An 18,893-nucleotide genomic window follows, 5' to 3' on the forward strand; every position below is an offset into this window, starting at 1 on the left:
GGTTTGGCACTTGGATAAAAGTCTTCCGACTACTCCTCTGCCAGAAGGAATCCAGAATTTCTGTCGAATGCAGCATAAGGTAAGTTGAGGTCCACTGTGCAAACTGATATGATGAAAATACTGAATGACCAGATTAGTGAAGTGATGGCTCTTAGGAAGGAGGATTGGGTGTTTTTGAATTGGACTCAGGCTCGAATTTTTTAATCTTCCTCCAACTTTGATTATTCCATCAGTGTCCAGAAAAATACCCAGAGGCAGAAGCTTGCTGCTGCTGGGAAGAGGATGTCTCTTCTTTAAGAGTTGAATTTCGGAATGAAACTCTGATTCTTGTACAGTTTGAATAACAATCTTGGTAGCATCATCTACCTCTTTTGATGTTAGCACACCAGTAACTCTAGATGATCTGCAATTGTTGAGGAATCTTTTACACCAAGCTATGACTCGGATTAAACGTGAGAATGATGAATACCTAGCTATGATTTCCAAAAAATAGCTGCCTTGACTTGATGTTGAGACATTAGTAAGAACGGTGGATGACTTCTCCTCACATTTCACGTCTTCTTCAGAGGAAGTCGACAAATCAATTGATGGAAAGTGTAAAGAATCCTGACTTAGCCACTCTGGCCCTGACCACCACAGTTTATGAACTTTTAGCTTGTAAGCTGCAATACCTCGTGAAGCACAATCGGCAGGATTTTCTTGACTCTTCACATGATGCCAGGATGCTTCAGAAGTCATTTTTTGAATTCTTGAGATACGATTGGCAACAAAGATTTTCCACCTGCTGGGAGATGACTTTAACCAATCCAAAACAATTTGGGAGTCTGAGAAAAGAAATGATTTATCGATTTGAATTGCCTTTCTCAGAGATTCTAACACAACAACGTAGAGTTCAGAAAGAAGCAGAGCTGCCAAAAGTTCAAGTCTGGGCAAAGTTATCGATTTTACAGGAGCTACCCTTGTCTTAGATGTTATCATTGAAACATGGACTTTTCCGGTTACCAGCTCAGCTCTTAAGTAGAAAACAGCAGCGTATGCACGCTGGGAAGCATCACAAAAACCTATGAGAAGAACTCGCTTTGCTGTAGCATCTCCTGAAAGGTATCTTGGAATCTGAATCTCTGCCAGATGCTTCATTTGATTCCTGAATTGTGTCCATGATTCGGAAATGCAGTCTGTGACCGGATCATCCCAAGAGATGTTTTCTCTCCAGATATCTTGCATCATGATCTTCAACTGAATTGTCGTTGGTGACAGGAACCCCAAAGGATCATAAATCTTGGCGATGGTTGATAAGAGTTGTCGTTTGGTTGGCCTAACTTCATTTGGTGGACTGATGTTGATTCTGAATGTGTCTTCCTTTGAATTCCATATGATTCCCAAGATTTTCATCAAATGATCCTCTTCTATGTGCAGAGATCCCGAAGAACTTCGTAATTCTGGTGGTAATGATTCCAGCACAGATGATTCATTGGACGCCCATTTTCGAATCGGGAAACCTCCTTTCTTCATGAGTTCGATTACTTGACTTACTAATTTCTTGGCGTCCTCTTTCGAATTTGTTCCTGTCAGAAGATCATCTACATAGAAGTCCTCTAGAGCAACTTTAGATGCCTCTGGAAATTGCTTGATTTCTTCTTGAGCTAGCTGCTGAATTGTTCTAATGGACAGATATGGGGCACAAGCTGTCCCGTATGTTACAGTGAGTAATCGATACTCTTTTAACGGTTCTTCAGGTCTCTCCCTCCAGAATATTCGTTGAAAGTCTGCATCATCTTCAGAAACTAGAATTTGCCTAAACATCTTCTCTATATCTCCTGTTAAAGCAATCCTGTGACATCTGAATTTTAACAGAATATTAAATAGCTCATTTTGTAACTTGGGGCCTGTATGAAGAACGTCATTTAAGGATAATTTCGAATCAGTTTTGGCAGAAGCATCAAAGACTACTCGTAACTTTGTAGTCTCGCTCTGTTCCCTAATAACTCCAAAATGGGGTAAATAAAAACATTTAGAAGATGGTTTCGAAAGTTCTGAATTCGGGACAAGTTGCATATGGCCTAGATTTTCATACTCCTGCATGAATTTTACATATCTATCTCTTAACTCTGGATTACCCTGAAGGCGCTTCTCCAACGAGAAGAATCGTCTCTTGGCTTGGACTTTAGAATCACCCAATGCATTGTCGTTTTTGAAAGGAAGACTTACAACATATCTACCATCACGATTTCTCCTTGTGTGGTCGAGGTAGAATTTTTCGATTTCGTGATCTTCTTCTGAGAGGTTACTAGTATCTGGAATTGACTCAACTTCCCAGAACTTGGCTATTTGATTTTGTAAGTCGAGCAACGCATGGCAATTGATTAAAGACATGACCTTCCTTTCGCTCTGACAGGCTGTGGAAACTTTCCCAGAAAGCAACCAGCCTAACCTGGAGTTTAGAGCAGATGGTTGATTTTTAGTCCCAGATATTTTTCCATACTGAATTAAATCAAAGAATATATCAGCTCCCAGAATCATATCGACAGGACGACTAATAAAAAACGAAGGATCAGCTAACTGAAGTCCATTAATGTGAGGCCAATCGAATTTTGATACTATGAAGTTAGGCAAATTACAAGTGAGTTCTTTAACTACTAAAGCATTTACGGCAAAGATATCTTGATTAAAATGAGGAGAAAGTTGAAGTTCGACTCGTTTAGTAGCATAAGCAGCAACTTTGTTATCTAAGCCCAAAATAGTATTTTCTGACTCATAAAATGGAAGGTTTAAATTTTTTGAGCATGATTCTGTAATTAGAGAAGTCTGAGACCCGCCATCAATCAAGGCTCGACAGTTTACATATTGTCCTTGACTATTCTTAACTCTAACAATGGCTGTAGAGAGCAAAATTGAATTGGAATAATTCATTTGTCCTGCAAGGCAAAACTGTTCTTGAGATGTAGCCAATGGCTGAACTACATTCTGTTCACTAGTAGCAGCTAGATTATGATTCGAATTACAAACAGGGATTTCTTTAGGACTACTTTGGAATTGGTGAAGTACGGTGTGATGTCTTTGCCTGCAAGCATGACAAGAAGTTGTAAATTTGCATGATGAAACGCTATGATTCCCTCGCAGACAATTAAAGCATAACTTTGACTTTTTAACAAAATTCCAGCGATTATTTGTATTCATCTTTAAAAACCTCTCACATTTATGTAATGAATGAGAGGAAGAACAAAGTTTACATGAGTCATCTGACTCTACAGTAGTTTTAAGTGAATAAGGCTTGTGAGTTACTTTATTTGATTTTTCATTGAGTGGTGTAATTTTGATACCTTGAAGACTTCTGGCTTGCTTTTCAAGAAATGAAAGAAACTTATTTAATGAAGGAAAATTTTTATCTTCAAGGGTTAATTCCCATTTGACTTTGATAGAATCTTCTAACTTATCTTGAAGAGAAAATACTAATAGAAGTTCTACCAATTGATTGCATTCTAATCCTAATGTTTTAAAATTTCTGACTACTTCATTACAAATGTCTATCATGGCACAAATTGATTCTGAAGTAGGCTTAACATTTTTTAGAGAGAAGAACTTTTTGCATTGGGAAAATGCCAATTCTCTCTGATTATCATACCGATTCAACAGTGTTTCCCACGCTTGTTTATAATTTTCATGAGTTATTGCGAATCCTTTTATTAATCTAGAAGCATCTGAAGTGACAGCATTTTGTAAATACTGCAGTTTTTGAATATCTGTTAAAGATTCATTAGAATCAATTGAACTAGAGAATATAGATTTAAAACTCAACCAAGAGTTGAAATCACCTGCGAATTGTGGAAGATCATATTTAGGAAGATTTATGTTAGAATAAGCATTCACTTTCGATTTATCGTCTTCGAATTGTAGCTTGCTATTAATACTAGTTAAATATGACTCAATTTTTTCCAATGTCAAATCAGCCAAATCTTTAGAATTAGTAAAGTTTTCATATTCTACATCTTCCACAAAGCTTTCCAAAACAGAAAACTCATAATAATTGTCTTCTAACCTTTCTAGACATTTTAATATATTACCTTTAAAGGCAAGAACTTTCTGAATATTATTAGACTCTATTACATTATCAACACTTTCAGAATACCTTTTGATTTCTTTTATCTGAGTTTGGAACACTAATGGTATTTTACTTTTTTCTTTAGTAGGAGCCATCTTTTAAATAATAACCTAATGCAACTATACAACACAAATACAGATTTCAGAATTAGTTACTATAAATATACAGTCACTCAGAATAATGAACAAATTCTTCGAATTTACTAATTCAGATTTCTTGCATTTCGAATTCCCAAGTAATAATAATATTTTTGAATTAACTGACATACATTTCTGGACTTAAATAATAGAATAATAAACACATCAAAAGATTAAGAATTCTTTCAGACGAATTTCGTTTTCAGAATACATCTAGTTTCGATTATATAAGATCATTATCGTTTTCGATTCTAGTAAGAATAATAAACATTCTACTTTCCAGGAAATGATCTACTGAATTTAACTCGATTTATGATGCATACATCAACAATTGATAAACAAATCTCGCCGGTGCCTCCATGTATTGAATTGTAAGTTCATTTAATAATAAAATGATTGGCTTACCCTTTTTCCTGGAAAGCCAAGTTTAATAACTCACCAACTTGCACTCTGAAAACATTAAACGCAATAGATGACTCCTTTTCGGGGTTTTTTTCTAGATTTATTCGATTTATTTACACCACCAAACATTAACCATCTTCTTCGATTTCAGACAGACTCACATCACATTCCCGCCAACGAATACACAAAACAAAAATACATATTTTTTAAAAGTCTCTTTACTGGTGGCGCCCTCTCTTGACGGTAGGAGCAAACAGGCAATTTAAGCAAAATTTGAGCTTAAAAAATTAATTCAAAAAAAACTAATTCGAATTTTATACGTGCAGACCACCAGGACTCGAAGTAATTTTGTACAAAATTTGAAGACTGTAGATGCTATGGGGTTTCCTGGACACAGACTTCCTTTCAAAATTTTCTTTGACCTTACTTTTTTTTAAATCCTCATATAAATAATAATCGATGATCGATTAACCCGCGTGCTTCAACAATGAAACTTGCGCCACGGCATGATAATTTGATAATATGTTTTGGAAATGTTCAATCCACTGGAGTTAGGGTTAAAATTTCAACAATCAAAATATTATCAAACAGGTATCGGCTTCGTTCAAATGTAGAAGAGTAGAAGCAATTTTCACCTGTCATACCTTGACGGGCGACTTTCTAGTATAAAGAGAAAAAGCGATTTCATCAATTGCAATTTAAAACGAGAAATAATGCCGACTCTTGATACCTCGACTCCGCTTACATTGAATTTCCGCATATGTCGAAGTTTTTGGATGGTCCCAAACTTGTGTAAATGTTCTATAATGGATTTATTTTCGTGAACTCGACGTCCACCCCGTTTATCTTGAAGTTTCAGACAGCAATCTATTAACATTTAATGTCCAGGTTTCCAGTAGCGAAATCAATTTTACCGCAAAATGACAGAGCTATTCTAACTGCTATTTTTACCATCTGCTCTTTTTGATAAGGTTTTGAAGAGTGGGGTTTAACTGACAGGTCACAATAATTTGCCAACAAATGCAGATGTTAGTAACGCATTATCAATTACTCATTGTTCGGTTGAAAGTCGGGAAAATATTCTGAAGGATTCAATGCCATGTCTAAAGCTAATAATTTCATGCATAAGAGAAATATTATTTAAAAAAAAAAAACTAGTAAGCATAGAGCAATATTTAGTAAATGTGAAATAAGAAATATAATATTTCATTAGTTATTAGCTTTGCTTATGTACTTCAAGTTTTACAGTTACTATCACTTTGGTATTTTTTTAGAAAAATAATACAAGTTTTCCCACCTATCTGAGTATTTTCGTGCGTTTTTGTTTAATTATTGTTAAAATTGTCTCAAAAGGATGTCTCAAACATTTAGATGTTGCTATGGAGTTCGACGTCAGCCACAGGGTTGTTTCTAGAGTTTAGAAATTATTTCAAACAAATGGAATGCATAGCAATGTCACGTGTTAGGTCGTGCACGCAATATGTCAGCAGAAGATTGGTACTTAGACCAGCGCAACACAGCTACTGAGGTAGCAAAGCAGTTTCCTGCTTCTATTAGCAAGCAAATATCTCGAAAAACTGTAGCCATGTGTTTGAATGCAGTAAGACTATACGCCCGTCAACTTATTTTGTCCATCCCAAGGTCTACAAGTCAGTGTTTTGCTCGTTTTTAATGATGTCTTCAGCATCGCATTTGGAGAGAAGTCAACTGGCTAGTTTACTATTCTCAGATGAAAGCAGGTTCAGTCTGTCGTCTAATTGTGGACGAAAACTAACCTGGCATGATAGTGGTACAGCATACAAGCCGGCAAACATAAAAGAAAAGGACTAGTATCCTACAAGTTGTGGCATGGTATGGGTAGGGTAATGATCAGTTGCCGTACGTCGCTTGTGTGCTGCCAAACAAGACTATGACGGCTAGTGATACATTAACGTTGTTCTACTGCCTCATGTTCACGTGTTCTGTAGTGCTGTGGGCGATAAATTCGTTTTCCTGGATGGCAATGTAATATGTCAGTAACAATCGTCGTCCAGGAGTGTCTAGCTCACTCAAAATATTCAACCCATCGATGGCCAGCACGTTCTATGGATCTAAATCATATTGGAAAATGTTTGGGATGCTTTGGAGAGCATTCCCATGCTGGTAGACAACACCATCCAATAAGCAAGGACACCCTTATCCGTGACTCACAGAAGAATGGGATAAATTACCCCAACAGCTGCTGGGTGATGTTGTGTGAAGCATCACATTACGTGTAGAAGCTTGCATTGCTATTCATAGCAGCCATATCCCACATTGATATCTTACGCCGAAACGCATGAGGGCGCTAATTACATTTATTCATTTTTACGTATTCAGCCCAAAATGACCGTTTCGTCCTATGATCACTTTTCAACGCCTTCTGGATTTCAGAGCACAATAAATTATTGTCATTGCAATGTTCTAAAGTTATGGAATTAGTTTATTTCACTTGGCATCGAATTACACTTACTTTTTTACTCGCTACATTGCCCATTGGAATCCATCCTTAGCAATTGTCCACCAGTGTATTTTTCTATTTCAGGTGTGCAGAGCAGACTTACGTAACCAAGGAGACAGTCCTTGGGATAATGAAACAAGTGTGGCTGCTATGACGGAAGACATAATCCACTTGTTGGATACTATTAGGGAGAAGACAGCTGTTCTTATTGGACACAGTCTAGGAGGAAAGGTAGCCATACACGCAGCACTCAATTACGTAAGTGGATACCAGCTATTATGATAGCAGCCATGTTCATTCAATCTGTAGTAAAAGTATCGCTTATTAGCTTAAAATAATGATGCTAAACAGATAGTACGTAAACCGATGGTAACCCTATAGGTATAGGAACATCTGCTAGGGACATTCGGTTAACCACCAGAAATATACATAATTATACTGCTTGATTGTTGTAATTTAATTTCGAAAAGTACTGTGATTACACGGCATTAAAACATAAGTATTGCAATAACTTCTGAACTGGTATTGAATAAGAATACAAAGAACTAGCAGATTCTGCTGTGAAGTACCTTCTCAGTTTGCGGTGACTTACTAGTACAGAGCTGACGAACCGATGACACGCGCGCCAAGATGACAAGCGACAAATATTTCGCTGACACTTTGCAAATACATACTGAATTCCGTTTATTCACCCCATTCTGCGAAAATAACATTCAATCTAGTATGTTGTGGTTATCACGGAACGTTTTCCCACTGTATCTATCTCATGAATTATTGGATGGAACTAGTGATGTAAAATACCCGGGTATTTATTTTTAGGGGTAAATACCCAGGATATATACCCGGGTAAATACCCAAAATGGGTATTTACCCGGGTATTTATTTTAAAAATTTATATTCAACTAAAATACTTTTCTGTATGTATTCCACTATGTATATATATAACCAACCATATAAAAAGTAAATTTTTGCCCAAAAATTGTATTTTGATCATATATTTAAAGAATAATTGTGTGAAACAATTTAGCAATCTAATATGATATTCACATTAAATTTGTTGGATATGCCAATGCCTAATCAATGTTGATAGCCAAATTTCAGATATAAAAAGCGATTCTGCAAGAATTAAAAAGCTTAACTGGTTACAAAAAAAAGCAAACATCAATTTTTTAAGGTCTTAGTCTTTTATAACCCAGTAATATGTCTCTGCATTACATCAAAGTGTAACGAAATGTCGCTAAAAAAACAAAGCCAAAGAAAAAGAAAAGCTGCTTTGAGATTGAACTCATCCCCAGCATTGGAAATCTCAAAGTATTATGTACCAGAACTACAAAGCAACACAAATGGATAGTTAGGCAAACGCACTACTAATCCAAAAAATGCATACTATGAAGCGGCAACCAAATTTTGAAAAAATAAAAAATGGGGCGAAAATGTAATAAACATACAAATGCCTGGTGTGGAAATAATCATTTACCAAAGGCAAAGACAAATTCACGAAAATTATATCAAAATTATCTTTTAAATTATCCTGTCATCCTATTTAAGTTTTAGAATAGTTCATTCTAAATTCTGACAGTCTTTTTTTTTTTTTTGGGTAAGATTTCACTAAGCCTTTAATGAAAAAAAATATAATACATAAATTTTTATATTTTTATAATCTTTAAAAATATTTTGAATTAGGGGTGCGACATCGATGTCGATGTTTTGGAAACATCGATGTTTTTGTTAAAACATCGATGTTTTTAACATCGATGTTTTACTTTCGATATTTTCGGAACATCGACGTTTTGGTTTCGATGGTTTTTCGATGTTGATGTTTTTGTATTATAATTGAAAATTATAGTAAAATTTGCTCCAATTTTCTAGCCAGGTAATTAAGTTTATATAGAATTGCTCCGAAAATTTCATTTATTTGCGCACAGTTAAAAAGGTCGATTTTTCTGTGTAAAGGATGATTTTTGGGAAGATCACTACAAGATGGTAAAAGATAACTGGAGGGTGAGGAAGAGGTCAAAGTTATTGGAAGAACTCGACACTGGTAGTCTGTTGCCAGAACTAACAGACGATTCAAAGGCTCCAATTCTTAAACTAAAGGAGAATCCTATATATCACTACGGTGAATATTATAACTGTAAAAATTCAGAACTATTAAAACTTGTGTCGAAGTACTTGATAGTGATGGCGACTTTTGTTTCAGAGGAAAGAGATTTTTCTCTGGCTGGTGGAAAGTCAGCGAAAAGAGAAATGCGCTTAAACACCAAATATTGGGGGTTACTTAACGTCTACCCAGGGGTGGATACAGACTAACATTTTAGAGGGTTCATGCTAAAGAGTGACCCCTCTCCCTCCTCCATGAATAAACTTATGGTTTTTCGTATGAAAAATTTCTGTAACAGCTTAGGTGTTTAAAAAATACCACATCGGTCTGAAATTTGGCACTTAATAGGACAAAAACCTCACGAATAAATTTTATAAACAGTTAAAAGTAGTAGAAAAATAATTCAAAAATTGAAACAAAAACTGAAATCATTTACATTTTATCCGTAAAGAATCCGTTAGAATACAATGCGAACAGGTAACATTGTCGACGTTTTAGGGGGGAGGTCATGACCTCTATGACTCTTCCCTTGTATCCGCCACTGCCTAGGTGGGCACCCCTGTGAGAACCTATGTATAATGAGGTTTTCGCTAACACGACACTCAAATTTTATATTTCTTGCACGATAATAAATCCTAAACACTGATTTAAACTAATAAACTATTTACAGCACGTTTAAAAATAAACTCAGCACGACTAAAAACTGAACTATCTAAAAATTGCAACAGAAAGAAATTCTAATCTATAGAGACTTTACATTTAAAAAAAAACATTTACGGACTCAAATGTTTTATCGATTGAAGCAATGCCTTAAGCTTTGGATATGCTTTTACAAAAACTATCGTTGATTAAATTTGTTGCTTATAAAAAGCAAACGGGCGTCAGACACTTCTTTGTTACTTTTCATTATACTGGCTCCTGAACCCAGCGCCGCAGACTAACTGTCTCAAGAAGAGCTATTTTTACTGTCTACATTTTTAAATACATATGCTATAAATAGAAAAGTGACAGTTAATCCCCCCCCCCCCCAAAAAAAAAATCGAGAACTATTTACTGTTTCTTATTATGGTTTCGGTTCGGCTTTTTTTTTTCAAGCAGTCATTTTCACTACTCAAATGCAATGAACCTTGAAACAGATTACAAAGTATTGTCGCAGATTTTGATGGGAGGAGGGGGTCATGATCCACATCCCCCTCCTCCTTGTATGCACTTACTACGGTTTCGATCAAGTTTTTTATTTTTTCGAGCAAACATTCATATGTTGTTGCGGGTTGGCGGGGAGGGCGTTATGACCCCCTCACTTGTATCCGCCACTGCGTCTACCTCAAACAAGCCGTCCCTCATTTACTCACAATTAGTGTTCAATTATATAGCGCTAACAGTACAAAACATATTTATTGCTCTTAATAATAATTGTCAGAATTAATTTTGTACTTTTAATATAATTTACACAACTCTTTCTCATCATGCAACTGACTGTAAGTGCTATGATATATTTTTTCGAAGATTTAACTAGTTTGTATCAATTGTTGCATGTCTTATTATCATTTTCTGTCACATTATAGTAACAAGATGTTGCGAAGTTATTCCTATTAAATTCATGATTTGCAGTTCAGTAGTTTCAATATATTCGTGGGGTTCATATTCTTTTGTATTACTTAAATTAGACGCAATGCCAAAAGAATTCCCTGATCCATTAAGAAACATTTGTTAGAGATTATCATCTATGTAAGTTTGTAGTGTAGTATATTAAAAAATGTATGTTAAATATTGACAAAAAGATGGATGTTTTAAAACATCGATGTTCGGAAACATCGATGTTTTTGGGTCGATGTATCAATACCATCGATGTTTAAATTTCCAACATCGATGTTCTCAAACATCGATGTTGATCCATCGATTTCGCACCTCTAGTTTGAATCATGAAGTACTGGGGAGAAAGTGCAAATGAGCAAAGCAACAGAAAACAATATTTTGATTTTTTTTTTTTTTTTTTTTTTTTTTTTTGCCTATTAATGTGAAAACTGTTTCTATATTTGCCACGTTATCACTTAAACATCAATAAAATAAATTAATAACATCACAGTCTTAATAACTTCTCAGTTTATTCTTACAAATATCCCTCATGCTTCCTTCTCTTTTTTTTTCATTTTAGATATGACTAACCTAGATTGTGATTTTGAAATCCTGAAGTTCATCATTGAATTGCTTATACTCCTCCAATTATGACATTAAAAAGAAATATTCTTTGGTTTACACGATATGTTTCTTTCATAATTTCATCAAGTTGTTCAATAAAAAATATTATGAACGGTGTAATACATATGTATGTATCAGTTTTATCAACTATTTCATATTTAAATTTTAAAAAAAAATCTCATTCACTTTTTGCTTTTTTTTTTTTTTTTTTGTAAAATACCCAGTTTTTGGGTATTTACCCAGGCCTTGGGTAAATACCCAAAAAATATTTACCTACCCGCTGGGTACTTACCCGATCCACATCACTAGATGGAACGTATGATCGCGCATGCAATCGCTACTACAAACTAATGCTATTCGCAAAGAAATTATAACGACTATGGATGCCATTGTAATACTATCCAAGACGGAGGGGTTACAAGTGCCCCCTTCACCATGGAGGTGGATCAACGGGATATTTTAAGCCCCTAAACTTCCTTTAAATATCATCCCATCTGACCCCGGAAACATTAAAAATGCTTAATAAGATTCAGTATGAACAGCAATTGCATTAAAACAGTTTATAATACACTGAGATTTTGATTTTCATTAACTTTTACTATGATTTTCTAGCCCGAGAGGGTGGACAGCATAATTATTGAAGACATCACTCCAAACAGCTTAGATCCTCGACTAGTTCAAGGTATTACGATGGATATAAAGAGAATAATGGCTATGATGAAGCTGGTTCCCGAAGGCTCGGATGAAAAACAAGCAACTGCCATCATTATATCTATTCTTAGAGAGGAAATGCTGCAGGTTTGACACTGTCATTAATACCAGTTTTGTCAGTTTTCGTCTTACAACTGTTACTTATTCCATAGAGACCTAATTTAACGGATTTGATAGTGTTATTAATGTAAGTGTTATTAGTTTTCGGCTTACACCTGTTACTTGTTACATATTCCATGGAAAACTAATTTTACAGACTTTGCACTTTAAAATATCAAATAGAAACAGGGGACAATAAGCTCAACCTTTGATCAAGCATGGATTTGAGGGAAGGATTAATAGGGATAACGACCCCCTGCCCCATCCCTAACCAAATTGGCACATAACATTTTTGTAAAACGGAAACATAATACATAAAAAACAGCACATAAACACAAGACCTAAAATAATTTAAATTTTGGCAAAAATAATGCTCTTTTGACTTCTTTGTATTTATGTTGTCAAAATGCACTCAGTTCATTGTTCCTCAAAGGAAAAAATAATATAGGAACAGGAATGTTGCATGCAGCAGTAGAGAAAGGGGACTCAATTTTCGAAAGAGAGAGTCCAATAACCATTCACAGAATTCTGTCTACGGTGAACAAGCAGCGCTGTTGAAGAAAAACCTTTTCATCAGGGCCCAATTTTGAAATTTTGGAAAAGTAAGTCCTACACATCTTCAGGAGTCCCTTCAATTGTGCAATCGAAAAAACTGCTGTCAAGTTATATTCGCACATTATTTTCTCATTTCATATGCAACGTTCAGTTTTCAGTTACTGCCCTTCACCTGCACACGGCAGTATAGACTGCAGTTCCATAGTGTAAACCTGTAACAGTCAATCCACAGTGAACTGAAATCACAAGCATATGACTATGTTAGAACTTCGAAATTGCACTTTTATAGCTGTGAAAATGTCACTAATTTTCAACTGCGATTTATCTATACATACAATAAAATAAGATGTTTTTTGTGTGTGTGTGTGTGTGGCGCGCATCCCGGGAAAACGGTAAGGCCTAGAAAGATGAAATTTGGTATACAGGTGTAGTTTTTGCTGAAGTTGTGCACCTCGGGCTTCGATTTTTGATATTTTATTTAGAAAAAATGTTATTTAATGTTTTATGCGTTTTTTTTTTTTTTTTTTTTTTTTTTGCACTTTTTAGTACTTTTTACCTTACAGACCCCGAACCAATCGCACCACACAAATATTTTTTTGTACTATAGTGTAGGAAATTTAATTTTAAATAGGATGAATGAAAAAATTTTGAAGATAGAGCAATTTTTGTATTTTTTATAAATTTTTGAAAAAACCTTTATTTCGCATTTTTTTCTGGGTTTAGTTTTTTTCGAAACCCATCCTGCAAAAAGTATTGAGCCCTCAATTCCAAAATTTTAGTTGGTAATAGTAAAAACATTCCGCCCCCTTCAGAAGAAAAAAGTTTTTAAAAATACGCAAAAGTTTTTTTATTACAATTTTTTAAATGCAGAACACGACGTGACCTGTAAGCATTGCCGGCTGAGTTCCGCACTTCCTAATCACGTGACCTAACTGAAATCGTTTGCTTTCTCTTCATTTTTTTTTTTTTTTTTCCCAACGTTCAAAGATTTCATATCTTTATTTTCCCAACTTCTTTTTTTTTTTTTTTCTGAACGTTTTGCTATATTTATGGGTACTTACTTAGAGCCTTTTTTTGCGTGCAATTTTAAGTAAATAAATCAAGTCCGCGGTATTTTGCATGATTTTTGTAGGGATTGGTGGTTAGGTTTGGTAGATAGAGAGATGATATTGAGCAAAAAATGTTTTTTTTTTACATAGAAAAGGATTGTTGATTACTATCAGAGGTAGATATGCATGGATCGTATAGATAGATAGATAGAGAGAAAGAGGGACTATATATGGACAAATATAGAGGTGGATGCAGTAGATGGACAGTAAGAAATAGAGGAATTTCAACGGGGGATCAATGACCCCCCTCCCCACACACAAACACACACCATGACTTTGAAAAAACAATGCTTTCACATAAAATTGGAAGTGCTTTTTGTTATTTTCCGACAAAATTTGCATGAAGAGTCCCTTTGTGCTTCCTCCCCCCCCCCTTTAAAAATATTACAAAGGACATAACGGGAGATAGATCTAGAAAATACTTTATTTAACACAAAATTTATTTAAGCAGCCGCCGAAGAAGCCAACGTTGGCGTAAAAAGGCGAATGATAATATTTATATATAGAGAAAAACATTGATTAATACCGTCGCTAAATTGTCTAATCAGCCGCCGATGGCGGCAACCCTGGAGCAAAAAAGGTGAATTGCGTAAAAAGGCGGACCAGCTGGTCGCCGCAGGCGGCTAGTATATAATACTAGAAAGTCGCCCGTCAAGGTATTAAGGGTGAAAATTGCTTCTACATTTGAACGAAGCCAATGCCTGTTTGGTGATATTTTGATATTAAATGCGCATAAACTACCATACTAGGATTGCCAATGCGTGCTGAAATAAAAAGCTGTGCACCTTTCGACCTGCAAAAACCACACGGAAATTTAATTCGACGGCATTCATACAGTTTTGGGAGGGTTGGAGTTTTAAGTTGAAAAAATGCAAAGAAATATTAATTTAAATTTAAACCGTTTTAAACTGCAGAAAATTGCTACTTTTTTACATAAACAAATTTTTTTATTCAAAATTTTATATTATCTTAATATTCGAGCAATAATATACCTGATGAAACATCTTCGCCGACTAGCAATAATTTTAAACCTGTTGGCGGGTATAATGCAACTTTTGACACACAGAGATTACTACAAGGGCATGATGAAATATTACGCCACAAATGCAGTTTTTTCTTCATCGTAAAATAAGTTGAACAAAGCTACATTCCCAATTAAAAAGCTCAGTTTTATAACTGTTATTTTAAACAATCGAAAAATATTGGAAGTTTGTAACTACCGCTAAGCATTTCAACCGTCATTGAAGAAGTGTTGTAAGAGATGAATGGAAAATTATCACTGTAGTAGATGAAACCCTCTTAGCAGTATTGGGACAAGGTGAAACACTTTGCATCTGACGTGTAACCACAACGAATCTTTCTTTAAACTCCAAGAGGTTACAATCTCCAGTGAGACTTCCGTTCTCTATCACGATCAACAAGTTATAAGGGCAGTCGATTAAGTACTTTTAATGTATTAGAGATGTACCCTTCCTATTTCCAATATAGATAGCTTTATGGTCCTTGCTCAAGGTTGGGTTCACTCACAAATGTAATTCTTCTTGCTGCTGGGAGAGGGACTAAGAACATTATTTAGGAGCAAGTTTTGAGTTAAATTAATGGATTAGAAAATTTTAAATCATTAAACTTTTAAATTTTCAGACTACGTTTCGAAACGTGAAAATATATTTCGATTGCCTTTAAGCTGTGGATAAGGGGAACAAAATACGCAACAAGCTTCTGTAAAATATAAACAAAAGATTTGTCTATTATACAGTTGTAAGTACAAAAAAGACTTAGACTTTTTTTTAAATAAATTTTATGGCCTGCAAACAATTTTGAAAAGTCGAACACGGAAAATGACCAAAATGCGCACGCCTACTTCTTTCTCTATAACGCAGTTAGTTTAATAGACGATTTTTAAATAGTTCGTTCCATAAATTCGCGTCCACCTACTTCCATTTTTAATGTTTTCCGTAACTAAAAATAATAACCGTAATATAGTCAGTGGAACCACTCCCACCTCAAACGACGACTGTTTCTCTACAAATTAAAATTTCGATGTTCTCTAAGGAATACTCTGTCTAGAGCAACAAACTTTAATACGTGTTCTCTCTACCTGCATCAGTGTGAGATATCATGCACAACATTTTCGGCATGTAGTATTAGGTTTAATAAAATTGAAATAGAACTTAACTCTGGACAAATTTCAGATCGTTACAAGAAATTAATATTACTGTCTGTCATTTTTACCTACGAAAATAGAAATTTGACGTCAATATAAGAAAATAAAATGTAGCAGACGTTCGTCTTTTTAGGCAAGTTGCACTTATCCAATTTTACTCTATGGCATGGCACTAAATCGCCATGGCATGAGCGAGCAGACACATTTTGTAAAGTTATCTATACTAAGCAGCTTTTCTGAGAAATACGCTTTCCTGAAAACATACAAAATAACCTAACACTTGATAACTTCATTCAGAAAATACAGCCACAAAATCCGTAAAACGGAGTGTTATCGTCGATTAACAATACTTACTGAATTCTTCATTTTCTGTACGGTGGGCTGTCTGTTTAGCTTTTGGACATTGAGGATGATTTGACATTAATCGGAAAATATTGTCACTGTATCCAAGAAGACTATTTTGTGTATATTTGTGCATGATAATAGGGATTGACCTTTTTTTTTTTTGATAAGCTCACGACTCTTTCTAAGGAGACATTTAATGATTTATTTCCGAATAAAATGTAAGTGAAAAGTACTGTTGCATTTTTTGATGTCTTGGGGGAAGCAAACCTACCAAGGCAGCACAAAGCATCACGTAAAAGGCTGTCCCACAAGATGTGCAAAAGACAATAGTTTGTCTTTGCATTAAGACAATTTATGTACCGCCCGTCTGATTTAGCCTCAGAAAATGTGCCAGTGAACACTAATGAGCCTAGACAACATGCCTCATACTTTTTAGCTCTAAGTTGATGTTGATGCTAGTTTTTCGGCAAATGCTTGATTTTCTGTACTATGTAAAGTCTTTTGAAGATGTGAGCCTAGAAAGCGGTGTGAATGCAATTTTTTACGCTCATTTAGATAGAATTCATTCATTTAATTATCCAAAAGATATGTTGCACTGAAAAGCACACGGGCAACGCCGGGTAGTATGCTAATATCACATAATGGTTGTAAAATTACACTCCTGTTTGTGAAAATTGCAACACCATGAAGGAAGCATCATAGTTGAATGAAATTTAATACACAGTTGAATGGTAATGGTACAAATAAAGGATTACACTTTCAAACCAAACAAACAAAAAAAAAGAGATAGAAATTAGTTTTTTTTGTGGCCACTACGCGCCGTAATAAGAGCTGCTACACTACTCGGCATGGGGTGAAACAAAGTTTGAATATCTACCTGTGGAAGAGTATTCCATTTTGTTTGTATGCGCAACCAAATTTCGTCTGTCGAAGCAACAGGACGAGAATCACGAGCGAGACGCCGCCCAACGAAATCCCACACATGTTCAATTGGTGACATATCCGGGGAATATGCATTCCGAGGAAGAAGCTGTACCTGCTGCGAATCAAGGTAGGATTGACAGTCCTGATGACATGTGGACGGGCATTATCCTGCTAGAATACAGCCCCTGGCAATCCTTGCACGAAAGGAATAGCTTGGGGCTGTAAAACTTCGTTTATGTTTCGGGTTCTGTTCAAATTGCCCACAATTCGTAGCAATTGTGATCGTCCATGATATGCTATGGTACCCCAGAACATAACTCCGGGTGTTCGTCCACTATGGCGTTCGATAATGTACTCCGGAATGTGCCTTTCACCGCCATAGCGCCTGACACGAATTCGGCCATCATGGTGCCACAAATTGAAGCGGGATTCGTCAGAAAAGACGACCTGCTGCCAATCAGCACGTCAGCTCCTATGCACATTGGCCTATTGTAACCACAGGCGGCGATGGTTTTGCGTGAGAGGAATCTTGTATAAAAGAATCCTTGCGCGCAGCCCACGCTGCAGCAGATGTCTCCGAATTGATGAAGCACACAATGAAACACCTGTAGCGGTTAACCACTGTGCTGCCTATTGTCTAGAAGATGTGCGGTCCATCAGCGCCATACGCACCAGGTGTCTGTCATCACAAACTGTCGTCACATTTCGGGGTTCGCTGCCGGATTTCCGAGCTGTCCAACCCTCGTCCGTCCACTGCTTCCAAACACGCATGATTGTGCTTCTGTTACGCTGCACACGAGCGGCTACTGCACGATAAGACAATCCAGCTTCACGAATGCCGACGATTCTGCCAATCATGCTATATAGTAGCACTTACCAGAGCTACAAGTACTATGTCTTACCCCAAAACAGAGGAGAGATTTACCTAACTATTTGTGCTGGTTATTTCCAAATTTTCAATTTTAGCACTTGCATCCCTTTGCTTCTCACTGTATCAATTTCAAACAGCTAAAATAAGAATAAACGTGGTGTTGAGCTTGTTTTTAAAAAATTATTCCTTTTTATCAGATTGTAACTGAATTTTTTCTCTCTCTATCAAATCTGTTTGCATTCTTTCATAAAATTTTTAAATTCAGTTTAGGTGTTCTTGGGAAAAAAGTTTTTGCTTTTTATGAATCTCTGGGCACTGAAGCTTCCTTCTTCTCAAACCCATTCTGCATTTATTCTTATGAATAACTTTCTCACGACTACAGTTTTGCGATGAGGGGAATTGAGCAAATTTTTCCTTGTTTTGGCCAGTGCCTTTCCTTGTGTATACTAATAATATAAAGCAGTAGAGTTTGTTTGTTTGAACGCTCTTTTCTCAGGAACTACTGGTTCGAATTAAAAAAAAAATTTTGTGTTGAATAGTCCATTCATTGAGGAAGGCTATAGACTATTTTGTTAAACCAGATTGACCAAAATATTTGTTATTGCAAATTAAATACTTAATTAATTGTTTAGTTCAATGAATTCCTAATAGATGGTGGGGTAAGTTAACTCTTCGAGAGGGAGCTTGCCGACAATGTC

At 35.7% G+C, this 18,893-nt stretch overlaps 1 protein-coding gene across 1 annotated transcript in view; it reads left to right on the top strand.

Moving 5' to 3' along the window:
- Window positions 1-18,893, top strand: part of LOC129234624 (protein ABHD11-like) — a 43,133-nt gene that overhangs the window by 16,334 nt on the left and 7,906 nt on the right. The window contains exons 4-5 of the mRNA XM_054868657.1: window positions 7,202-7,375; window positions 12,030-12,215. Of these exons, the coding sequence (XP_054724632.1) occupies window positions 7,202-7,375; window positions 12,030-12,215 (360 nt within the window). The remainder of the gene's footprint in view (window positions 1-7,201; window positions 7,376-12,029; window positions 12,216-18,893) is intronic.

Source organism: Uloborus diversus, chromosome 1, assembly GCF_026930045.1.
Source record: "Uloborus diversus isolate 005 chromosome 1, Udiv.v.3.1, whole genome shotgun sequence".
Taxonomy (NCBI): domain Eukaryota; kingdom Metazoa; phylum Arthropoda; class Arachnida; order Araneae; family Uloboridae; genus Uloborus; species Uloborus diversus.